The following is a 26241-nucleotide window of genomic DNA, read 5'->3' on the forward strand; positions in this document are numbered from 1 at the left end:
AAGTCATCGGAAGGTTTTTTTTTTTTTTTTTTTTTTTTTTTTTGGTGTAGTGTAGATAACCTCAAAACGTTCTCTAGCATGGGAAAAGAGGGTTTGTTTTTGTTTTTAGCTGATAAACAATTCTGAAAACATAAAGCAATTTCCAGGACAATGGTTTTAAACTTTTTTCCCTGATTCACGGTTCACCTTGAAGACTAAAACAGAAACATGGAGACGCTGTGGTCTGGAGAGGGGCAAGGCCCAGAGTCCCCTTGAGCTCCTCAGAAGCCCCTTACTCTCCTAACAATGATCCATCCTCTCAGCACACCCCTGGGACACACCTCAGAGGAAGTGTTTCAGAGCAGGCCCCAGGAGTTCAGATGTGTAAAATCAAACACTTTTCCCCCAAACTGTATCAAAAGTTATTCTTCATAGGTCAAGCTATGAAAGTTAATTCACAGGTTCCCCTCTCTCCCTTATTTGAAAGTTTGCCCCCGTGAGTTTATTTTAGTTTTTTCTTGAAGTTTGACTCCTATTACGACTTGTCTTGGAATAAGGGTTCATGGCACACAAAACAACTCTCCAAAGAGGGGAGACAATTCAGTGAAAAACTAAAACATAGGTTTCCATGAAAATGTATGGAATTTTCTTTAAGTGAAAAGGAAATAGTCCTACTTTGGCTACTAAATGACTGCTGGTTCATACAGATTAAAGTACATTTATTTCAACATGTTCACAAAAGAAAATCACGGTTTCTAGCATTAAAAGTAGTTTGAGGTTCACTGCTTTGGAGTAAAATCACCTCATGCCCCTTAGGTTGGGACTCACATGCCAGGTATCAAGAAAACACCTAAGTAGGTCGGGCTCCATAGAGGTCAGTACTGACCAGCAAAACAGGATTCCTTGGCCTAGAACACAGCTCTTATCTAAGGACATCTTAACTAAACCACCGCCCATCTCCCTCCCCACCCTAAAGCCAGTCTCCTGCTCTCCTTCCAGACAAACCTCCATTCTAGCCTTCTTAGACACCGGGGCTGGAATCCCGTCTTTGACTTCCTCCCAGATGTACACTGAAACACAACAAATTTTAGCAAGAAAATGCTACCTTAAACCATCTCACTTAAGGTTAAGGTGAGCCCGCTGTTTTGCTGTAGCTCTAACTGTAGGGTTCCCACATTTTAACCGTAGCTCTGAACTCCCTCACTAGGAAGACCCAAGATAAATCTAAAGGTTAACGTGTTAGCCACAGACACTTGTGCTGCCTATCACAATGTGCTTGATATTCCACAAATTTGTATGGTCTTATTAGTTAAATGCAGTGGTAAATGTTTACCAACCAGCTCTCCTGAGAAGAAAAACCCAGATTTGAGGTGCTTGCCAATTTTCATCGTGTCAGTACTCCAACCATGGCAGATTTCAAGCTACCAATTTGACTTCAACCAGCTCCTAAAAATGTAATAATCAATCTGAGCCAGCCCAACAGTGGATGGGGTCTAGAGTCAGGGCCAAGTGAATATAAATAGTATTTATTTTAAATTTGAATATGTAAAATTTGCAAAAAAAAAAAAAAAATCCAAGCCCCTCAACACCTTATTTTTAAAGTTTTTTTTTTTTTTTTTTTTTTTTGACAGACAGAGATCACAGGTAGACAGAGGCAGGCAGAGAGAGAGGAGGAAGCAGGCTCCCTGCTGAGCAGAGAGCCCGATGCGGGGCTCGATCCCAGAACCCTGGGACCATGACCTGAGCCGAAGGCAGAGGCTTTAACCCACTGAGCCACCCATGCGTCCCAACACCTTATATTTAAACTGTAGGCACAGATAGTAGCAAGTTTTTACCCATATCAATACACTGATACTAACACTGAAAAAAAAATAAATTGTTCATCTTATAATGAGGTTGTCCACACAAGTTATTGTTCAACCTAGGGCTTCTGAGAGTGAAAAGGGGAGATGTTAGTAATTTGCCAGACAAGAAGAGTAAACCAGGACTGTGAGGGTCAAGCCAGAACACACAACTTATTTTTTAGATGCACTACTAGTAGCTTCTTTCCAAAGGATTTCTGAAAGAGGCTTACTACTTGATGGTGGAAGAGAACAAATTTTTCATGTAAATACATTCACCAACCTCAGTATGTAACTTGTTGAGTACCATGGTTGCCTACAGTGCTTGAGGGATGCAAAGCTGTCTGAAACATGGGTCCTGACTTCACGGAGCTGAAAATCCAGTGTAGTGGACAACGCAAGTACCCACAGGTGTGAGAGTGATAGTGTACCGGTTAGAGCCATGCAGGGGACCAGGGAGCCTGAGGTGACCAGGAAGGCAAAGAAGAGGCGGCAACTGAGCAGGGATTTCAGAAGGCAAACGTGGGCAGAGGGCATCACAGTGGCCCAAATGAGAGCAGAAAGCTTGGGGGGGTCGGGTCAAGTTGTAAGAGGAGCTTATAATTCTCTGCAACACCACACTGAGCCACGGAATACCTGTTTGAACCACAAAAATAATGCTTCAGGAAAAGTTGTTCTGATGCTACAGTGGAGGAGCCAAAGAGACTAGATGCAAGGCTTCTCCAAAATCTAGAACTAACCTGAATAAGGTGGTGGCTGTGGAAATGAAAAGAGTTCGCAGTCTTCTATTAATTGTATTCGTATATATGAAGGAGAAAAATTTATCATTTTTATGTAGAATTCAATTAACATGTCTTTAAAGTCTCTAAGAAGTTAGATTCCTGCAGAAAATTCATTAAGCAATGAAATACTGCATTCATTCATCACACTGCTGACAAACCTGAAAACGCGCCGTTTACCTGTTACAGTCTTGAATGCAGCCGCTGCAGTTTCCTTCTTTTAGGTAACACGCCGCTCTATTTGAATATAAGATACTTAGATCCTCTGCATTTCCGCTTCCTAAAATCACAGTTCATTAAACACGGTTAAAATCCATTAGCGCAATCCCGGCTCCGCAGCAGGCGGACGCCTGAGGTCTCCGGGGGGCACTGCGGTCCCACAGGCCGCCCGGTGCCCGCAGTGGCCGCAGAGGGCGAGCCCGCGAGGGACAGACGCAGAGGCGCCCCGCCCGGGCACGTGCTGCGCGTTCCAGGGTGCCGCTCGCCCGGGGCCGTCCCACCGCGCGCTGGGCCCCGTCCGCACCAGCGCGAGCGCCTGTCATCCGGGCGGCCGCCCCTCGCCTACCTGCGGGCTCCAGCTGCGCGACCGCCGCCGAGTACTTGAGGGCCGCCTCGGCGAACTGGCCGCTTTTGAACAGCTCGTTGCCCTGGCTCTTCAGGTCCGCGGGGCCGAGCGCGGCGGCGGGGACCGGGCCCGCGGGGGCGGCGGCGGCGGCAGCGGGGTCTCCGGCGCCCCGCCCGCTGCCCGCCGCCGCTGGGGCCCGCAGACGGCCCCGCTTGTCCGCGCCGGCCCCGGGCGCCCGACCCCGCCGCGGCGCGCCCTTCTCGGGCCGCTTGCCGCCCTCGCTTTTGCCGGTCAGCTTCTTCTGGATGTTGCCCATGGCGCGCGGCTCGGCGGCGCTCCCGGGTCCCGCCGGCTCCGCGGCCTCTGTGGGAAGTGGATGCGGGAAGCGAGTGTTTGCATCATCAGGAGAAACTACCTACCGCGGCGGCCGCGGGGGAGCCCGGCGCAGACGCGCGTTGCCGCGCTCGCGGGGGCGGGTCGCGGCGGAGGCCCGGCGGGCACCGCCCCCGCGGGCGGGGCAGCGCTGTTCCCGGCACCTCCAGGGGCACGTCTGCCGCGGGGCCGAGTGCGGGGCCTTGCGCTCCCCGGGCCGCGCACCGAGCCACCCCGTAGTTAACTGGTTGAACGCCGATGGGCTTGGGACGCGAGCACGGCTCCTCAGAATGATTCCCTGAGTCCAAGAATCCGTGGCAGGTACAGCTTACAAAAACGTACCTTTCTCCCATTTCCGATTTATGAGTGCATGAAGTTACCAAACCTTGAGTACGATCATTGCACCCAAGAACGGGGTGCCCTTTTTCTTATGTTAAAGAACTGGGAGAAAAAGATAATTTGAAAGTGATATAAAATCCAAGTGAGGGGACGCCTGGGTGGCTCAGTGGGTTAAAGCCTCTGCCTTCGGCTCGGGTCGTGATCCCAGGGTCCTGGGATCGAGTCCCGCGTCGGGCTCTCTGCTCGGCAGGGAGCCTGCTTCCTCCTCTCTCTGCCTGCCTCTCTGCCTCCTTGTGATTTCTGTCTATCAAATAAATAAATGAATCTTTAAAAAAAAAAAATCCAAGTGAGTTAAGTCTTTTTAAATGAATTTAGCAAAGAAATTACATAATATAGGCCCCAAGTTTTTTAAGTGAGCCTTAAAAAACATCCATTACAATACCTTACTCAAGCTTAAATTCCTTTGATCTTGATCGAAAGACTTCAGGCATTAATCATAGCTTTAATAACTGATTACTGAATCTATTATTTTTAAATATGAAAATGATGTATAAATATTTCACGGATAGGTGTCTTACCAATATTTAAAACAAGGCAGTTATTTCACAGCACTGTTAAAAAACACCTAAGTACATGGGGCACCTGGATGGCTCAGTGCGTTAAAGCCTTTGCCTTTGGCTCAGGTCATGATCTCAGGGTCCTGAAATTGAGCAGCATCAGGCTCTCTGCTCAGCAGGGAACCTGCTTCCCTCTCTCTCTCTCTCTGCCTGCCTCTCTGCCTACTTGTGATCCGTCTGTCTGTCAAATAAATAAATAAAATCTTAAAAAAAAATACACTTAGGTACAGAGACTGCCAACAAATTCTAATCTGATTTCTTTTTAAAGTAGGCTCCATGCCAAACACAGGGCTTGAATTCAAGACCTGGAGATCAAGAGTGGCAGACCGCACCACTGAGCCCAACTAAGCCAGCCCCTCTAATCTGATTTTTTAGTGGATGTATTTTCCACTGTGTTTCAGGAGTGGTAAAGCCAGGATTTGAACCACAAGGACAAGGAGAATTGAAAACCACCAGTATTTAAATGAAAATCAGTGGATGGTCAACCTAAGGCAATCATTCAATATAAAAACACACAAATTAGTAAATATGAGTTTCTATATAGTGTAATAAACAAAAGAGGCTTCATTATGAAAGCAATAAAAAGATCTTGTTATAACAATAAATCCCCAGATTGGAACCAGTAGGATTATCAGAGCAAGACTCCAGTCTTCTTTGTCTGGTATCTGCTGCTCAAGTCCCCACCCAGCATAAAAACAGATGAAAGCACAGATTCCTGTCAGCAAAAACAATAGACAATTTAGTATTATTCTCCACTCCTTTGTATGTTATCCCCTCACATCTTACCAGTACTGTTACTAAAGAGCTGCAGATCATTTAGAACATCATATGGGTCAAGATCTTTACATATACCATTTTCCATTATCATTAATCCTTACACCTAGTATTATCTCCCCCACTTTATAAATGAGGCAACAAAGACAGAAGGGAAAAGCTAAGGGCTGTCCCAGAGCCAAGAGAGCTAGAAATCAGCATAACTGGTTTACGGAATTCAAATGAAATGAACCAAAATTAACTAAAAGCCATACCTCTCTCCTTAAGACTGAGATGTCCTTGAACAACTCTGATAGTCTCTAAAGGTAAGCCAAGGCCTGATCCTGAAAGACCTGTGAGTCCTGGCATGTACTGTACTACCTGTGGGACATTCCAGAAGAGTTGTTCAGAAGGTGGCTCTAAATGCAGTTCAGAGGTGTGGCCTATCTTGAGTCTTCAGATAAGTCTCAGTTGACTTGGGAGTTGCTGATATAAATAGGATCATTAGAGTCTGGGTGTGGAAGAGGTCACTGAGATCTCCGGAAGGATCCCTAAGAAATACTAACACATAAAGAATGATAATAAGAAAAATCTTCAATGGAGATGGAGGAGTATCTAGAAATGAGAGAAAGCCCAGGAGGGAGTACTGCCTCAGAAACCAAGAAAGAATATTTTAGGGAGGAGGGAGTCAACAATAGTTAAGTATCAAAGGAAGGGATGGCCAGCAGCCTCAGCTGCCTAAGGCCTACCAACGACCATTAGATCTAAAGCCATGAGGATTTAGTTCAGTAGGCTTCAGTAGCTTGAGTAGTTGGTAGATGCAAAAATACCCAACAAAACACTAGCAAACTGAATCCAAGAGCATAGTACAAGGACTATACACCATGACCAAGTGGGATTTATCCCAGGAAGTAGTTCAACAGTGCAAAATCATAGAACACACCACATTAATAGAATAAGGGGGGGGGGGGACCACATGACCATAACTGACACTGAATAGGCATTTGACAAAAGCCAACACCCTTTCATGATAAAAAACAGAAAACTAGAAACAAGTGAAATTTCTCAACATGATAAATTACATTCATGAAAAACCCAATCAACATCATCATACTCAATGGTAAAATTCCCAAAGCTTTCCCCTAAAGCTCAAGAACAAGACAGGGATGCTGTCTTCACCACTGCAACTCAACATTATACTGGAAGTTGTAGCCTGATCAATTAGGAAGAAAAAAAAATACAATAAAAAAGCATCCATATTGGAAGGGAAGAAGTAAAACTATTTATTAATAGATAACATGATTATTACATATATTTTATATTATATATATGGGTGTGTCTATGTGTATGTGTTTATATTTGGGGGTATATATAATCCTAAAGAATACACATACACACATACACACACACAACTACTACTGCTACTACTACTAGGGCTAAAAAGCAAATTCAGCAGTTTCAGGGTACAAGATACACCAGCAATGAACAATCTGAAAATTACAAAAGCAATTCCATATACAGTAGCATCCAGATGAATAAAATATTTAAGGATACATTTAACCAAGGAGGTGAAAGACTTGTATGTAAAAAACTATAAATTACTGGATAAAAACCAGTAAATGAAAAGATATCTCTTGATCATAGATAGGAAGGCTTAGTGTAAAGATATCCAAAGTGATTTACAGATCTGACATAATCCCCTATCACATTTCTATAGGCTTTTATGCAAAAATGGAAAAGGAGATTCTCAAATTCATATGGAATTTAAGGGGTCCAGAGTAATCAAAACAATCTTGAAAAAGAATAACAAAACCAAAGGATTTACACTTCTGATTTCAAAATTTGCTAAAAGCTTCAGTAACCAAAACAGTGTGGTGCTGACCTAAGGATAGACATCAAGGCCAACAGAATAGAACCGAGATTCTATAAGCCCATACATCTATGGCCAGTTGATTCTTGACAAGGATGTCAAGTCCATTCAGTGGGAAAAGCAGAGGCTAACAAATGGTGTTGGGACAACCAGATTTTTACATGCTGAAGAAAAAGCTAAGTTGGACTCCTTCCTACCTCAATCAATCAAAATAAGTCAGTGGCCTAACTATAAGAACTAAAACCACAAAATTCTTAGAAGACAACATGGGGGTAAATCTACATGCCCTTGGATTTGATGATTGATTTTTATTTAGCACACTGAAGTCACAGGCAAGAAAAGAGAAAAATAAACTGAACTCCATCAAATTTTAAAACTTTGCATACATGGATATTATCAAGCAAGTAAAAACACAACCCACAGAAAGGGGGAAATTATGTGCAAGTCATATATCTTACCTGCAAGAGTCTAGTATCCAGATTATATAAAGTATATTCATAATGGAACTATAAAAAGACAAGCTAATTCTTAAATGGGCAAAGGACTTGAATAAGCATTCCTCTAAAAGAAGATACACAAATAAAAATAATAATACACACATAAAAATGGTTAACGTAATAAGTCATTAGAAAAATGCAAATCAAAACTATAGGAGTTGCCGCTTCACACCCACTATAATGGCTATAATCAAAATGGCAACCCATAGCAAGCATTTGCAAGAATGTGGAGGAATTCAAATCCTCATATATTGTTGGTGGGACTATAAAATGGTGTAGCCATTTTGGAAAACAGCCTGGAAGTTCCTCAAGAAGCTAAACAAGAGTTATTTACCAAATAACCCAGCATTCTACTCCTAGTTATATACCCAAGAAAATTAAAAACATGCACACACACAAAACTTGTACATGAATTTCATAGCCACATTATTCAGAAGAGCCAAAAAAGTGGTGATAAGCCAAGTGTCCATCAACAGATGGAGAAAATGTGGTATTATCCATACAATGGGGTATTATTTGTCAATAAAAAGGAATAAAGTACCAATACATGCAGCAACATGGATGAACCTTAAAAATATTATGCTTGTGAGGGGTGCCTGGGTGGCTCAGTGGGTTAAAGTCTCTGCCTTTGGCTCAGGTCATGATCCCAGGGTCCTGGGATCGAGCCCCGCATTGGGCTCTCTGCTCAGTGGGGAGCCTGCTTCCCCCTCTCTCTCTGCCTGCCTCTCTGCCTACTTGTGATCTCTGTCAAATAAATAAATAAAATCTTTAAAAAAAATTATGATCAGTTAAAGGAGCCAGACACAAAATGCCTCATATGTTATGTTTCCATTTATATGAGATTCTCAGCAGAGGCAAAGCCACAGAGACAGAAAGTAGATTAAAGGAGGGTGATGGATGTGACGGTTAGTGGGTATGAGATGTCTTTTTGTGATGATAAAAATATCCCAGGATTAGACGGTAGTGATGGTTGTACAACCTTGTGAATATATTAAAATCCACTAAATTTGAAAAGGGTGAATTTTATGAAATATGGATTATATCTCAATTAAAAAAAAGAATGCTTATTTTACTTTACTCTTTTTTTTTTTCTTTTCTGTTTTTCCATTTTACTCTTGACAACAAAGGATACTTTACTGTTGTTTGTAGGTTTTTTTTTTTTAATCCCCCATCTAGGTCAATTTGATGGGAGAGAAAAAAAAAATCTACCTTTAATTTTCTTTTTTTGTTAGCAATACAAAATTTGTTGATCATTTAATTTCTCCATTAGTGATTAATTGTTCATATGCTTTGTTCATTTTCGTACTGGGCTCTTTTAACATTTTCTTATTATTTTGTAAAAGCTCTTCGTATTTTAAGGTTATTGACCCCTTGCCATTTGTCCTAGTTTATCATTTACCTTTTAATTTTTTTATAGCATCTCACTGATAATGGTTTTTCACTTGTATTTTTTTTACTTTTTTTTTGTTGTTGTTGTTTTATTTTTGTGTGTGTGCTTTTTTTTGGTAAATGAACTTTTTTTAAAATTTATTTTTTATTTATTTTCAGCATAACAGTATTCATTATTTACTTTTTTTTTTTTTTAAAGATTTTATTTATTTAACAGAGAGAGAGAGCATAAGCAGGGGGAGCAGCAGGAGAAGCAGGCTCCCTGCGGAGTTCAATCCCAAGATCCTGGGATCACAACCTGAGCCAAAGGAAGATGCCCAACCAACTGAGCCACCCAGAGCGCCCCTGGTTTTTCACTTTTCCAGTCAACATCATTCACCTTTCTTTTCATGATTTTATCTATTTTTTAAAAAGATTTTATTAATTTATTTGACAGAGATCACAAGTAGGCAGAGAGGCCCGCAAAGAGAGAGGAAGGGAAGCAGACTCCCTGCTGAGCAGAAAGCCCAGTACAGGGGCTCAATCCCAGGACCCTGGAAACATGACCTGAGCCGAAGGCAGGGGCTTTAACCCACTGAGCCACCCAGGCGCCTGATTTTATCTACTGTTTTAACTCCTGGAAATCCCTACCCTTCCACCTTCCTGATCCCACCAAAGAATTGACATAGACAAGAGAAATAACTTTATTTTATTCTTCAGCTTGCAAGTTACTACTTAATCTTCTTATATTTCATTTTTAAGTAGGGATTAAGCATCAGCAGAACAAGGGAGGTTAGATGCTTACTTTCCTGTGATTACTTCTCCCAGACTCTGTAAGAAGACAGAATAAACACCAAAGTCTCTGACAGCTAGTGGTACACTGATGCTCTCAGTGCTCTCCACTAGGGAAGGAAAACTCAAAGTGATGGGGAGTTCCCAAGAAAGCCCAGGAACTCAAATCCTTGGGTCTAATCAGCCTGGCAAATAGGTATTCCTTCAGATGAGTCCCTAGAAGGACAAGTGTCAGTTGTCTTGTCTCTGTACCTGATACGGAGCCAGTGATCAGTGTCTATTTAACCAACTGTACTGACTACGTCATACCTTAGCCGGGATGAGCTGGGCCTGCCCAGCCCCGGTGGCAGGGGAGCAGCGTTATCAGCTGAGCTCACACAACACTCAAAGCTGCATTTTCCCAGAGGCTTCAGCGCTCCCTGCACCATACCCCATAATGACCAAGAATTCTTTCTTGGAATGTGGTGGGAAGGGGAAACACATGCAAGGATCCCATCCTGATAACCTTCCTCTGGGCTTTAATAGGATTGCCTAAAAGTGACTTGCATTTCTCCTGTCTTGTCCAAGGCTCCAGGACCTCTTTGTACATGTCCTCTAACAATGGACCTTGGTAGAGGTGAGCATGAGACAGTCCTATTGACTTCATTTCATTTTAAAAGGACTACTTCTGGGCTTCCAGCCATTTATTCCACCTAATTTTGATTTGCTTTCCTGATAAAAGGGAACTAACTAGTCTTAAAATTTATATTCCTATCAAGACATTTTTCTTTTCAGAATCTCACATATTTTTATGTATTCCTTAATCTACAAAATAATTATTGAGGGGCACAAATGCCAAGATCATAAATGATTCGCTTAGGAGCATCTGGGTAGTGCGCAGTTGGTAAAGCATTGGCTCTTGATTTTGCTCAGGGTCAGGAGATGGAGTCCTGTGTTTGGCTCTATGCTGGGGCTGGAGCCTGCTTAAGATTCTCTCTCTCTTCCCCCCTCTGCCGCTCCCCCCATCCCCACCCAGCAACCCAGCAACATGCTCTCCCTCTCAAAAAAAAAAAAAAAAAAAAAGGAAAAAAAGAAATGGTTTTCTTAAAGCTCTGGCTGCTTGGAGATCTGAACAGAAACATTGTTTCTCTGTGGTTTTGATGTTAGGGTTAACACCTGACTCAGAGAGAAACATCAACCTATTAAATGATATTACACAACAATTTTGCTGACTCACTTTTCTAATCACAGAATATTACTCATTGCTTAATGATTAGCCCTTTCCTGTTTATCTGTTTGTGGGAGGAGGGCCTTTAGAATCTCCACCCCCACCTCCAGCTTTGAGATATAAGTGACAGGGAACACTGTATACATTTAAAGGGTACAACTTGGTGATCTGATACAGATATGTATTGTAAAATGATTACCACAGTAAGGTTACCTAGCACACCTATCACCTCACATAACTTTTTTTTGTAATGAGGACATTTAAGATCTACTTTCTTAGCAACTTTCCAGTATACAATATCATAGTGTTAACTGTAGTCACCATGCTGTACATTTCCTTCCCCAAACTTACTCACGGGTGAAAGTTTGTACTCTTTAACCAACTTACTCCCAAAACATCCACCTCTGGAAACCACCATTCTACTCTCTATTTCTACAAGTTTGGATTTTTTTTAGATTCTACACATATATAAGATCACACAGTATTCATCTCTCTCTGACTCATTTCACTTAGCATAATGTCCTAAAGGTCCACACATGCTTTTGCAAACAGCAGATTTCCTTCTTTTTTGTCGCCTAATATTCTAGTGTAGGTGAGTATGTGTCTCACATTTTCTGTCTCCATTTATCTGCTGAAGGACACTTAACGGTTGTTACTGATGAACGATAGTTGGAAGAAAGGCAAGAAGAGACAAGGATAGCTCCCCACTCTAAGAGGAAACCACCCATAAAAGGATTTTACACCACACTGGATGGAGCCTTCCACCCTTTCCCATGTGACAGATAGATGACAAAAGCCTGATTGGATGAAAGGCCCAGGTGGAGGGTTAATCAGATTAAAAGAGCCCACCAGCAAGCCCATAAACACCCCTAGACTTAGAAACTCTGGTGGCAACCCTCTCGGGTCCCCTCTCTCTTTGGGAGCTCTCTCTTTGGGAGCTCAATAAACCTTGCTTTGCTGCTCACCACTCTGTCTGGTCTACCCCTTCATAATTCAAAGTGGCATGACCAAGAGCCGTGAGCACCAAAGGAAAAGAAATCCTGCACCATTACCATGTCTTGGCTCTTGAGAATGCTGACATGAACACAGGGGTGCAGATATCTCTTTAAGACAGTGTTTTCATTTCTTTTGGACATATACCCAGAAATGGGATGGGTGGACCATAGGGTAGCTCTGCATTTAATCTTGTGAGGGACCCTCTATACTGTTGTTCATAGTGACTGCAAAAGTTTGCATTCCCACCCACAGTGCATGGCGTTTGCTTTTCTCCACATCCTCACCAACACCTGTATCTCCTATCTCCTTGACGACAGCCATTCAAACACATTTGAGGTGATATCTCATTGTGGTTTTGATTTGCATTTTCCTGATGATTAGTGATGTTGAGCACCTTTTTCCTATACCCATGGGCCATGTGAATGTCTTCTTTGGAAAACTGTCTATTCAGTTCCTATGCTCCTTTTTTTTTTTTTTTTTTAAATCAAAAATAATCACAGTAGTCTTTAACTCACTTGCTCTTCAACATAAGTTCAGCTTCTGGTAAGTGTTGTTGGTACAATACCAGTGAGCACGAGGGAGATAAACACCAAATTACATGTTTGTTTGACAAGGCAGCCTGGTGACATTCAGTCTGGATTTTATGGAACCTATGCTTTCCTAGTTGGCATCCACTACCCACTTTTATGAGACAGACTTTGAGTCACACAGGTTTAGGCCCATACCCTAGCCATGTGATTAATAGCCCATGAAAATGTGGCAAATAACTGAAACTTTCTAGGCTTTCATTGCCTAATGTATAAAAGTGTGGGCTACAGCTTCCTTGAGAATTAAATAAAATAACCTATTTAAGCAACCTGTAGTTCTTCAAATGTGCTAATCCTTCAAAAAAATAGTAATGAGAAAGGCAGTTATGTCAAAATGGAATAAACACACTCTACCCATCTCTCCCCTTCAATATAACTAGAAACCCGAGACAGAACTGATGGAATAGCCACAGGAGGACCCTGAAAAATAAATGGTAGCAGGCTAGCTGGGAAAAAGGCCTAGAACCTGAAATACCACCAGACCAGCAGTGAGCTGCTCCGTTTTCTTTCCTCTGTCATCTCCTATCCTGGTCCAAAGGCTGTCCAAAACCCAGAGCTGGTGTCAAAATCTTGGTTTCTTTTTTGTTTGTTTTGTTTTTCCTTTCTGTCCAATCCCAACCCCCAGCTAATCCTACATCAGCTGCAGTGGTCATGACAGCCAGTAGGTACATGTAAAATCTGGAGGGAGAGAAACCCTTATCTCTGGTCGGAGAAACTGTGGTCCCGAGAATGTTCCCATTGCTGTTCTTCTCTGTCCTCTTGCTGCTCAATCCTGGAGACACAGGGTCATGGGAAGTGTGCAGTAGAAAGGGGAAAGTAAAAGTCTGCCTTTCTAGCTGGAGGAAGAGGAAGGAAAACCTCTGGGCACCAGAAGGAGTGGGGAAGAATCACAGAGAAGGGGAAACTCAAGATAACAACTGCATATGAACTGGTCTCACCCTCCAGGCAATCCGTCTGCATAGTGACCCTAAACATCATGCTAAATGTTTTGAGAAGTGAATTACAGGGAAAGACCACTGCCCAGACCCTGGCTGGTCCCTGAGTGGTGTACAGATGGGACAGATCCAAATAGCACTGCAGAGGTTCTGAAACTAAACTGACATTAGAATCCCAGTCCACAGAAATCGGGCAGGAAAACTGTTACCCAAACCTAACCAGACTGATTAACTGCCTAAAAAAATTCTCCATAAGATTTAAGTAAGACTGAAAATCGCATATCATAATACTTAAAATTGCTAGTATACAGGACAAAACTATCTAATAAACTAGGAAGAAAGAAAATCTCCACATTTGGCAAGGGAAAAGATGATTAAGAAATACCAGACCCCAGTTAAAACAGATGTGAATTATCAAACCCTTTAAGTGACTATTATAACCATGCTCCAAGAAATAAAGGCAAACACTCCTGAAGTGGATAGAAGGGTTTAAAAACTGCAGAGAATTGAAAGATTAAAAAACAAACAAACAAACAAACAAAAAAAGAACTAAATGGAAATTTTAGAATGGAAAAACACAGTTACCAAAATTTAAAATTCACTGAATAGGAGCAACAGTAGATTTGGGATCAGAGAGTTAAAAAATTGGTGAATTTGAATATAGATCAATAGAAACTTTTCAAGCTTACTAATGGAGAGAGTGAGAAAAAAAAAAAAAAGAAATCCCCAAGGACTTCTGGGACAAGTCCTAGGTGGTCTAACAATTGTCATAACAGTCCCTGTGGGAGAAAAATTGTGTTGCCCTCCCAGCCCCCCCAAAATTTGAAGAATTTTGACAGACCAATGGTTACCAAGGTTTCAGGTGGGGAAAGAATTTGGCCATAAGAAGAGCAAGGAGGGGGCCCCTGGGTGGCTCAGTGGGTTAAGCCTCTGCCTTCGGCTCAGGTCACGATTTCAGGGTCCTGGGATTGAGGCCTGCCTTGGGCTCTCTGCTTGGCAGGGAGTCTGCTTCCCCATCTCTCTCTCCTTGCCTCTCTGCCTACTTGTGATCTCTGTCTGTCAAATAAATAAATAAAATCTTTAAAAAAAAAAAAAAAGAGCAAGTAGGAGTCTTTGACATGATGGAATTGTTCTATATCCTGTCATGTGATTTTATACCTGTTAGAACTGTATAGCAAAAAAGTCCACTTTTAGTCTGTGTAAATTTTTAAATAATAATTTACAAATAGGATCAACTGATCTAGTTTATACTGTATTTTGTCCCAGGTAAGATATTAAATGATTTTCTTTAAGATACTTGGCTTGATATCTTAAGATAAAATATAAACCCTTAGAACAATATTTGTTGCCAGAATTTATTTAAAATCTGTCTGAAAGAGGAGTTTCAATCCTTGAAAAACTGTTTACTTTAACTTCCCCCTTTTTCATTCCTTTGATGCCCTCTCTTCCTTTCCCATCTCCATGGTGCTCTTACTCTGATTCCTTTTCGCTCTTCCCCCCTTCTTTTCTGTTCCTTTGTCTTTACCCTGATTGCACTGATATTTTGTCTTGAGCTGTATATTTTACATTATATTTCTGTATTAAAAATATTAAAATTTTTACTTTAAGTTGAATGAGCTAAACATTTTATACTTTTCTCTCAAAATTAAAATATTCTGTCAAATTACTTACAAGTTAATTTTTGCCTATGAATAATTTTCAAAACTGTTAGTTTCCCTTTGGTTGCTTGGGAGCTCTCAGAAAAGGGGTAAATTCGTACCCCTGCCCTTGTTATGGGAATAGGTGCATCTTCCCCTTTAAAGGTGATATAACTATCATTACTATATATTATTAAAATGAAGTTTATCTAGTCTAGATTCTCTTAAAAAATGGTACCAGAAGTGAAATTATACCTATTTCTTTTGCATATTTAAAAATTTTTTGAGAGGCACATAAGCAATTTCCCAACAATGCATTCATCCCTGTGAAGAAAACACATCTGGTTGACAACCAAGTAGCTGGATACAAAACAATCATCTAGGAGAGGGATTTAAGGTTAACTTGCAAATTATCAATAATGTCAACATACCATGATAAACAAGAATTGAATTGAACACTAGAGGAAAGGTGTCAGGTTAAGCAAAAAAATGGGTTGGGGAGATTGTATTAAGAAAAACAGTAAGAAAAAATTTGGGGCGCCTGGGTGGCTCAGTCAATTAATTCCAGCTTGGGTCATGATCTCAGGGTTATAAGATCGGTTCTGCTGCTGGTATCGATCGTCTCTCTCCCTCTCCTTCTGCCCCTCCCCTTGTCTCTCTCCCTCTCTAAGAAAAAAGAACAAACTTATTTGTGGATTTACATGGTGCAGCTAGGAAAGTTTTGGCAGACTAAGAATTTTTGTAGAAATAGGAAATTTGAGCCAGCCCATATAAAAAGGGATGTTTTTGCGTAACCAAAAGAGGAAAAATGTTTTACTCTTATCTCCACTGCCGTCTTCCTGGGCTCTTCCGCTGTCCTTCCCACATTCATCCTCTGAGTTTTCTATTTCCTGGATAACCATTCTCTTCCCTTTGGTTTGAGCCCTAGATGCAGGTTCAGAATTTTTCAGATCTCTCTCAACCTCCGACAAGGTCTTCTGCAACATAATCACCATGTTAAAGGAAATGTTTTCCTTTAATTAAAAATACAACCATTCTGTCAGGTAGCTATATGAAAATACTAAAAAATAAATAAAGATGGGGTGCCTGGGTGGCTCAGTGGATTAAGCCTCTGTCTTCAGCTCAGGTCATGATCTCAGGGTCCTGGGATAGAGCCCTACATCGGGCTCTCTGCTCAACAGGGAGCCTGCTCCCTGCGCCCCCCCCCACCTGCCTCTCTGCCTACTTGTGATCTCTCTCTGTTGGATAAATAAATAAAATCTTTTAAAAAAATGAAAGTTAATAAAGATACATAGGACAACACTTTTTATGGGGATTTTTTTTTCAAATAACTTCACTGCTTTGTCTGATTATAATCATACATGTCCATTGCTAAAAAAAAAAAAAAAAAAAAGCATAATGAGCATGAAAAAAAGAAATCATCTTAAATTCTGCCACTCTGATAACAGTGTCATTCTGACATTCTGACATATTCTAATATATTTTGACACATATGTACAGAGATAGTTTTATAAAAATAAAATCATACAACACATATTTTTTAGATTAACGTTTAAAGTTTTATGTTTAAAGTTTTATGTTTTATGCCAATTAGAATGAAAAATATGTATATAGCAAAACATTTTCCTCTCCCCCATGCCCATTTTTAACAGCTTACGGAGGTATAGTTCACAAAGTCTCATGCTTAGAATGCACGTTAATAGATTTTGACATAATATATCCCTCATTCCCAAAAGTTTCTTCCCATTTTTTAAAAGATTTTATTTATTTATTTGAGAGAGAGAGAGATAGAGTGTGAGAGAGCATAAGGAGAGGAGAAGGAAACTGGCTACCAGCTGAGCAGCAGCCCCATGAGGGGCTTGATCCCAGGACCCAGATATCTTGACCTGAGTCAAAGGCAGAGACTTAGCCAACTGAGCCACCCAGGCATTGTGGTTCTAATTTACATTTCCCTAGTGACTAATGATATTGAGTAGCTTTTCATATGCTTATTTCCTATTTACATATTTCTTTCGGTGAAGAGTCTGATACTCAAATATTTTGCTTTTTTAAAATGTGCCTGTTTGTGTTCTTATTATTGGGTTTTTAGAGTTCTTTGCAGTTCTTACAGATCTTCCTCAAATTACAACGGGGTTATGCCCTAATTGGAAGGACCTATTTTATATTTTTATATTTTAGCAAGAGGCTTTCATTGAGGTTAAACAAAAACCTCATTGTTTAACCCTTAAACTGTCCCTGCTTCCCTTCCCCCAGGGGATTCACTTAAAAACAAGTCCCATTTAAAAAAAAAAAAAAAAAACAAGTCCCGGAAACCAGCTCCAGGTAACAAAGCCCAGATACAAGGGTGGGTCAGGCCAGTGGAGACTTGGATCAGTGGGAGGTTGCGTACTGTCTAGGTAGCTACCAACGAGTATGGGCCCCGCCCTTTAGGAGCCTTTTTGGCGCCAATCCTAATCAAGGTGTAACAGGCTGGTTCAACTGTCTACTAGGGGAAATTGTAATTCAGTTGGTCACCTAGCATCACTGTGGAGTTTCCTGTGTGTTACAATCTCATTGGTCACCTGTGCGTGGCCAGGCCCAACCGCATAGCCTTTGCCCTTAAAAGCTAGTCTATGAAACAGAGAAGGGTCGCCCTCTCTTGTAAGAGGTGCCTCCCTGAATATTCAGTTAGATTCTTGATGCTTGGCGCAAAATAAAGCTTTGCTTGACCTTTGCTTTATATCAGTCTCGCTCCTTTAATCACGGACCCGTTATTGGGGCATAACACTAATAACCCCACTGTAAGTTGAAAATGCATTTACCACACCTAACCTACTAAACAGCATAGCTTGCTTAGCCTCGCCTCCCTTAATCGTGCTCAGAACGGCTTTTATTAGCCTAAGGTTGGGCAAAATCCTCTAACACAAAACCTGTTCTGTAATGAAGTGATGAATATCTCGTGTAACTTATTGAATACTGTACTGAAAGTCAACAACACAATGGTTGCTTGGGCACAGAATGGTTGTGGGTGTATCCGTTTCCCGCTATGAGCGCATGGCTGACTGGGATCTGTGGTTCGCTGCCCCTGCCCAGCATATTGCTAGTCTGGGAAAAAAAATGAAAATTCGAAGTTAGGTATTCAATAGAAACCAATCACTTTTGTACCATCATAAAGTCAAAAGGTTGTTAAGCCAAGCCATTGTAAGTTGGAGACCATGTGTATATTCACGATGAAAGTCTTTTTTTGGACATACCATTTGCAAATTTTTTTTTTCCCAGTCTATGACTTGTCTTTTTTTTCCTTCTGATAATGTCTTTTAAAGAACAAAATTTTTAAATTTTGATGAAGTCCAATTTACCAATTTTTCCTTTTATGATTGTGCCATTATGTCACATCTAAGGAAGATTTGTCTAATCCAAGGTCATAAAGATTTTATCCTATGTGTCCTTCTAGCACTCTTATATTCCAGGTTTTACCCTGAGGTATATGATCCATTTTGAGTTAATCTTTGCATTGGTTAAGATGCAATGGTTAAGTCATTGTGTAGTGACATTAAAGGTGGTTTTCCTTGTTTTAGTTTTTTTTTTTTTTTTCGAATATTGTCATGTTAACTTTTCAATAAATATACCACTAAAAAATGAAAGTACTATGGGAAAAAGATGTGTTCTTGAGCCAGGCCCTAAACCTAATCCACTGAAATGCTAACTTGACAAATACATAGGACTTCAACTGCCAAAGATGAGAGAGAGACAGATAACCCAATAGGTGTGTGTGGAAACAGAGATAACTCACTGCTGGAAGACAGTTCTCCATGGGTTTCTCACATTTCTAAGTATGTTGTGAGCGGTGGTATAAATAACACTTGTTCTGGACCATCTTTTTTAGGATGTGTTACTAAGAGCAGCCTTGGAAAACAGAGTATTTCTCTTCAGAGAAGAGAGGAGGAGGTGCTTTCCAGTAAAATAATGATATTTCCCTCCATAACAGAATTTTGGGCAGGTTTCCTTGTATCCCATTATAAAAGACAGGGGTGTCTGAGATTTGGGATTCCTCAGCTGTGATACAAACCCAATGAGAGCAGCTCTATCTGGGTCACTCTGCACCACCCCCATGGGACTTGGGGGTCAGGGGAGCTGACACAACCTTGAAGCTCATCAGTTTGCTGTAGTGTGAATGAGAGTCCTTTGTGTCTGACCCAGAAGTCTTTTCTCTTCTGCTAGACCATCTTGTTAATTTGTAAGTAGGGTAAAATCTCACAGCTCACACTTAATTCTAGTCGTTAGGCCTCAAAACAGCCCCCGGGCTGCATACCTCAGTCGGTCTGCTCAGTCAGGCCGTGAATGTCCTCAGTGGCACTACGCTTACCACGCACTCTTCTGTGGCCACGGAGCGCGCGCCTGATCCTACCTAGGAAACTTCCATACCACTCTGCATAATACATTGAGATTGCCTCAGAGAAAGCATTTTCTACAACACTTCAGTAAAGAGACAAATCAAATATTCCTGTTGTATGATATCACCTACTTGTCACATCTAAAAAAGACAGGCTTATAAGAACAGAAAGTAGAATGACTATTACTAGGAGCCAGAAAGGTACAGGCTTAAGGATACAAACTTGTAATTAGTAGTTGATCAAGTCCTGGAGAGCTAAGGTACGGTACAGAGATTGTAGTCAGCAAGACTGTATTCTAAACTTCCAAGTTGCTAAGAGATGAGAACTTAATTGTTCTTACCACACACACAAAAATAATAATAATTATGTGACGTGACAGAGGTGTTCGCTAAAGCTAAGGTGTGATCGTCCTGCAATACATTAACGTGTCAAATCAACACAAGTACCCTTATACACAATGTTACATATCTAAATAAATAAATGTCCTTCAGAAGTAGGCTTAGAGATTTGGACATTTTCAGAGCCTGCTTTCTTCCACTTCAAATAGCTATTAACACTTTCAGGTATTTCTGGGATATACCTAGTTTTTGTTTTGTTTTGTTTTGTTTTCTTTTGGGATAGACCTAGTTTTTAAAGCAGTAACCTAATTCTCAACATCATTCATCCAACAAGACTGATGTCATTTTAACAAATACAGAAATAATAACTGCGGATGCCTGGGTGGCTCAATGGTTTAAGCCTCTGCTTCAGCTCAGGTCATGATCCCAGGGTCCCGGAATGGAGTCCCGCATCAGGCTCTCTGTTCAGCAGGGAGCCTGCTTCCCCCTCTCTCTCTGCCTGCCTCTCTGCCTGCCTCTCTGCCTACTTGTGATCTCTGTCAAATAAATAAAATCTTAAAAAAAAATAAAATAACTGGGCATCTAGGTGGCTCAGTTGATTAAGCATCTACCTTCAGCTCAGGTCATGATCCCAGGGTCCTGGGATCAAGCCCCAAATTGGGCTCCCTGCTCAGCAGGGAGTCTGCTTCTCCCTCTCCTTCCTTCCCTGCTGCTGTGCTGTCTCGCTCACTAGCTCACTCTCTCTCTCTCAAAGAAATAAAATCTTTTTTTCCTAAGATTTCATTTATTCATTTGACAGAGAGACAGCAAGAGAGGGAACACAAGCAGGGGCAAAGGGAGAGGGAGAAGCAGGCTCCCCGCCCAGCAGGGAGCCCAATTTGGGACTCGATCCCAGGACCCTGGGATCATGACCCAAGAAGAAAGCAGATGCTTAACGACTGAGCCACCCAGGTGCCCCAACATCTTTTTAAAAATTGAAAAAAATAATAATAAAAAAGAACAACTATAGAATTAGGTGAGGAATCACTTTCTGTTACTTACTTTGGCCAACTCATTATCAGGTTCAACATTCAGTACTTTATTCAAATCTTCTATAGCTTCCTGGAGCTTGTTCTGATGTTTATATGTAGTGGCACGGCGCAGAAGAGCTGAAAATTTATCCAAAAAAGTTGTATTTTTAACATGTGGTATCATGGTGAGAGCCAATTTTTCAAGTAGAAGGATACAAATAGAATAGCTTAGTGTGCAATTGGGCAAAGCTTAATTACACCCACTTTCATACTGTTGTGTGTATAGAAAATGATACTGGGGTAAACAGAGGAGGCTGCCTCGGGCAACAGTCCCCTCCCACAACCTGATCCTCCAATAGCCCCAGGCCCTGCCAGCTCCTCCAAGCACTCAGAGACCGGACCCTCACAGGCACCATGCTGGACTGCGATATTGGGAAGCTTTTCAAGAAACAGTAACATTTTCCTCTTAATTATCACCACTAGCATTATTTTGCCTTTTATGAAAATTGAGAAAATCCTTTACTCAAATTTAGTACATTGCTGACCAGCAGATGGCTCAGACTATGAGCCATTAGCAAAGGCTTTATAGCAACCTATAAAATGATTAGAAGAAGGTATTTCACACAGGGAACTGACAGAATCCTGAAGACGAGGTCGGCTCAGTTCAGAAATTGAGCACGTTGGTAATTTATGTCAGATTTTCTGTATATTTCAAATCATTTGACAATTATTTTTTACTATTGAATTATTTTAGTAGTAATACTAATAAGGAATGCCTTTATAGTCCCATCATTATCCCTGTATTATCAGAGAACTTCGTATAGTAAGTTATTATTTTGAAAAGAATGAGGCTTAGAAATTCTGAAAAGCAAGAAATTTATATCCAATATATTTTTTTATGTTTTATATCCAATATATTTTAATATGCTATCTTACAACATAGAATGAGCCATGAAAATCTACAGGATAAATCATTGTCATAAATTTAACCCAAACTGTATACTATACTTTAAGTACAAGTTTAGCTATTACTATTACTACTCAGAAGGGAACATCCATAAAGAAGTAGGCATGATATAACAGTTAGCATTTTTTAAACTTTTAATTTTTGAAATAATTTTAGATGTATGGCAAAGCTGCAAAGATACTACAGAGAGTTTTCACATGCCTTCTTCCAGCTTTCCCTCATGCTAACTTCTTACCTAATTATGGAATATTTGCCAAAACCAAGAAATTAACATTGGTATTTTATTATTAACTAAGCTACAGGCTTGAGTTGCATTTCACTAGCTTCTCCTCTAAAACCTTTTTCTGTTGCAGGCTGAACTAAAATACCACACTGCATTTAGAACAATTATATTTTGAGTTAAACATAAAGTTTTGAGAAGGAAATTATTTATTCACTTAAGCCAACATAAGACTTCTTAATGTTTTCTAGCCCTACTCATTACTAGACTTGGCTCTATCCAGTTTGTTATTTATTTTTTTATTTTTTATTTTTTATTTTCATATATTTATTTTTTAAAAGATTTTATTTATTTATTTGACAGAGAGGGAGAGATCACAAGAAGGCAGAGAGGCAGGGGGAAGCAGGCTCCCCGCTGAGCAGAGAGCCCAATGCAGGACTCCATCCCACGACCCTGAGATCATGAGCTAAGCCAAAGGCAGAGGGTTAACCCACGGAGCCACCCAGGAGCCCCAGTTTGTTTTTTAAGTAGTGAAGATTCTGGTGCTTTTGAAATCACTCAAACAAGGAAAAGTGGAAACATAAAGTCAATCTGGTAGCAGATGAGCACTGTGCTTGAGTGTAGGCTCTGGAGTCCACTGCCCAGTGCTGAGTCCTGTCTGCCATTCACTAGCTGTGTGATTGTGGGTGAAATGCTTAATCTTTCTATGCCTGAGTTCCCACTTTTGTAAACTGAGTGTACTAGCAATAGTATCTGCACCTCTACTCAGCTATTGTGAAATTAGTGGAGTTAATACATGTCAAGAACCTGGCACAGTGCCTAGCACTGTGTTGGTGGGGGCCCATCAGGAGATTGCCAAACTTTTTTGCCACCTCCTAAAACTGGGGAGCCCACCCATACTCTGTGACAGAGACAAATTACAGGCGCAAGAGGATTTTGCTGGCAAAAGGAGGGCAATCCATGGCAATGACTGGGCTGATGTTCCAGGATCTCCCCCCTAAGCATGCCCATGGCTTCTGCACACCCATGTTCACGGGCACACAAGGGTACATTCCGTGTGAAAAAAAGTAAGTGTTTACACTTCCTCAAATCCGTAACATTTAAAGAAATAGAGTGTATTACAAATTATGCTGCTCCCTTGTGGAGTGATTCCTTCTCCATCACAGAGAAAGAGAGCGGAGTCTGACTTGTATAGTCAGGCTTAGACCTGTATAGTCAGGCTCAGACCACAGCAAGGTTGTGCAGCCACTGAGACAGGAAATCCAAACAAAGATATAGTTAGCTTTGGGCACATTTAATTTAAAATGTCTATGGAGGGGCATCTGGGTGACTCAATCAGTTAAGCGGCTGCCTTCGTCTCAGATCATGATCTCAGGGTCTTGGGATCGAGCCCCCCATCAGGCTCCTCGCTCAGCAGGGAATCTGCCTTTCCCTCTGCCCCTCACCCCTCTTGTGTTCACTCTCTCTCAAATAAATAAATAAATAAAAATAAATAAATAAAATGTCTATGGACATGTAGGTGGAAATGCCCAAAACGCTACTGGCAGAAGGTTCTAGACCTCAAGCAAGGGCTTATTATATTAATGTCAGAAATTTTATATTAAATTACACTTAGATATTTTTCAGATAAAAAGATAGTTCAACAAGCCAGTAACAAAAAGATAAATACTGAATCATTCCACTTAGATGAGATACCTAGAACTGTAAAATCATAGAAACAGAAAGGAGAATTGTAGTTGTCAGAGACTGGCGGGAAGGGAAAGTAGAGTATTATTGTTTAACAGGCAGAGCATGTCAGTCATGCAGGATTAAAAAATAAAAAGTTCTGGAAACGGAGGATAGTGAAAACTGCACAACTATATGAATGCATTTAACACCACTGAATTGTACTGACAAATGATAAAGATGATAAGTTTCATGTTATATATATTTTACCACAATAAAAATAACTGAAAGATAAAAAGAAAACCAACAATGGTTCAAATATAAGCTTGAGATCTTTCTCTAAAACCATATATATTTTATTTAATCTCCTGGGATTATTAACTACTTCACACAAATAGCCAGGAATTTAAATTCCAAGTTAAACTTGAAGTTAAAAGTAACTTTATGAAAGTGATGATTCACAGAAATTAGAGTGTATTTGAAGTAGGCTTAATATAATCATAAGGAGTATCTACAAATAGTCTAACAAATCCTGACATAAATTTAAAGCACTCTGTGAATGTTTTTTACCTTTCAAGTTTCCAGGTTCTAACTCCAAGACCTTTTCACAATCCCGGAAAGCACTGTTCCAGTTCTGTAGTTTGAGTTCTGCTTGAGCACGGTTGTTATAGGCCACCACAGTGGGGAGAACGGATATACTCCTACAAAAGAGACACTTATTGGCAAAAATAGACCAGTGGAAAACTTAAGTAGATAGATAAACTCAGCTAAAATTGTGAAAACAATTATAGCCTGTGTTACGGGTACAGCTGTGTCCCCCAAACTCATATGCTGAAGTCCTCACCCCAAGCAGCTCTGAATATAACTGTATTTGGAGATTGAGTTTAAAGAGATGATTAAGTTAAAATGAGGTCATGAGGGAATACCCTCATCCATTATGACTGGTGTCCTTATAGAAGGAGGAGATTATGTCAGAGACACATGCCGAGGAAAGACCACTTGCAGACAGAGAGAGAAGATGGCTACCTACAGGCCAAGAAGAGGGGACTCAGAAGATACCAGCCCTATTGACACCTTGATCTCAGATTTGCAGCCTCCACACAGTGAGAAAATAAATTTCTGCTTTTTGAGTCCCTCAGCCTGTGGCACTTTGTAATGGCAGCTCTAGCAAACTATACAGCTGACATCATCAAGTATAATAAAATATAGCTCTGTAGACACACTGAATCAATATTTAGACAGATGCTGAACATTCAGTTAAGCAGTTTAAGGTTGACTCTGGCTATAGAAGTAAGCTACATACCCACAGATCTCGTAAAAAAACAGATTAGTTAACATCAAATATCAAATACATTATTTTGACACCTCGGGGACAATTTCCTAGTACCAAAAAAATGGAGCAATCAGCCACAACTAATATCCTATATTAAGTTGCTATGGTGAGTTTACTTTGTAATCTAAAAAGAACAGTTCAGTTTGTAATCTAAAACTAGACTTAATTCTAAGGAAATGATCACAATTTAATCAGAAAAAGTTAATGGAAGGAGAGAGTATATTTACTGAGGAGTACAGACTTTAAGAAATTTTGTTACATTAAGGGTATGAAAGCCAAATAACTGATGAAAAGAAGGACTTAAAACCTCCCCTGTTATTCCTTAATAAGTTGATTTGGAGTGCTGTGAAATGATGCATTCCTACGTATAGGAAAGATAAGGGGATCAGTGCACTGAATTTTATAAAGCTGGAAAAAAAATAGAAAATGAAAAGGGAAAAAAGCCACAAAAAGTAGCAATTTACTAAGATCATTAAAGATGAATATAAAGAAATCACATGGTTGGGTAGAGACCAAAGACAGACAATACAAGAATGACTAATACAAGTACCTGACACTGAGTACCTCCTACATGCCTGGCACAAATACCAGGAGGTATTACTGCTCTTCCTACCTTACAGATGAGAAAAACAGATATGACAGAAAGGCTAAGCAGCATGCCCGAGGCCACAGGCTAGTAAATGAGAGGCAGGACTCAAACCCAGTGTACTCCAGCACCTGCTGTCACTGCCACCAAGTTATCCTGCCTTTGTGTTGTTTTATTAAATCCTCACAGCAGCTCTGAATTAGGCACTGTAACAACCTCATCACATTGAGGAAACCGAGGCCAGAGAGGCAAAGAAACTGCCCAGGGTCAGAAAGTGGCAGTTGAGTTTCCTTACTGCTATGCTGCTTTGACTGCACCACTCTGATTTCTTAAAAGAGGAAAAATTATGCTCCCTGTAATAGACTAAGAGATTCTCTACTGGTGGAAATCTACATGAAGAGAGAGAACAGCATCAAGCTGATTTCCACCTGCATGAAAAGGGAAGACAAATACTGAGTGAGAGATAGATTAATAGCCTTTTTACCTTGCATGTTCATTTAAATAGGGGAAACAAACTTCTGTAGAGAAGCAACATTGAAGAAAAAAATCTTCCTTCCAAAGGTGAAAAAAAGATCATAGAGAGTTTATTTCTAACATAGCGTAAGGGATTCTATA

The 26241-nt window shown here is 40.6% G+C and overlaps 1 protein-coding gene across 3 annotated transcripts in view; it reads right to left on the bottom strand.

The window, feature by feature from the left end:
• The window catches only part of SPAG1 (sperm associated antigen 1), a 69366-nt gene that overhangs the window by 22140 nt on the left and 20985 nt on the right, over positions 1 to 26241 (bottom strand). For all 3 annotated transcript variants that reach the window (XM_059165920.1, XM_059165919.1, XM_059165921.1), the window contains 5 exons: positions 24278 to 24408; positions 20887 to 20993; positions 15952 to 16111; positions 3165 to 3527; positions 2780 to 2879 (listed from right to left, as the gene is read on the bottom strand). In XM_059165920.1, the coding sequence (XP_059021903.1) occupies positions 2780 to 2879; positions 3165 to 3527; positions 15952 to 16111; positions 20887 to 20993; positions 24278 to 24408 (861 nt within the window). The remainder of the gene's footprint in view (positions 1 to 2779; positions 2880 to 3164; positions 3528 to 15951; positions 16112 to 20886; positions 20994 to 24277; positions 24409 to 26241) is intronic.

Source organism: Mustela lutreola, chromosome 3 (genome assembly GCF_030435805.1).
Source record: "Mustela lutreola isolate mMusLut2 chromosome 3, mMusLut2.pri, whole genome shotgun sequence".
Lineage (NCBI taxonomy): Eukaryota > Metazoa > Chordata > Mammalia > Carnivora > Mustelidae > Mustela > Mustela lutreola.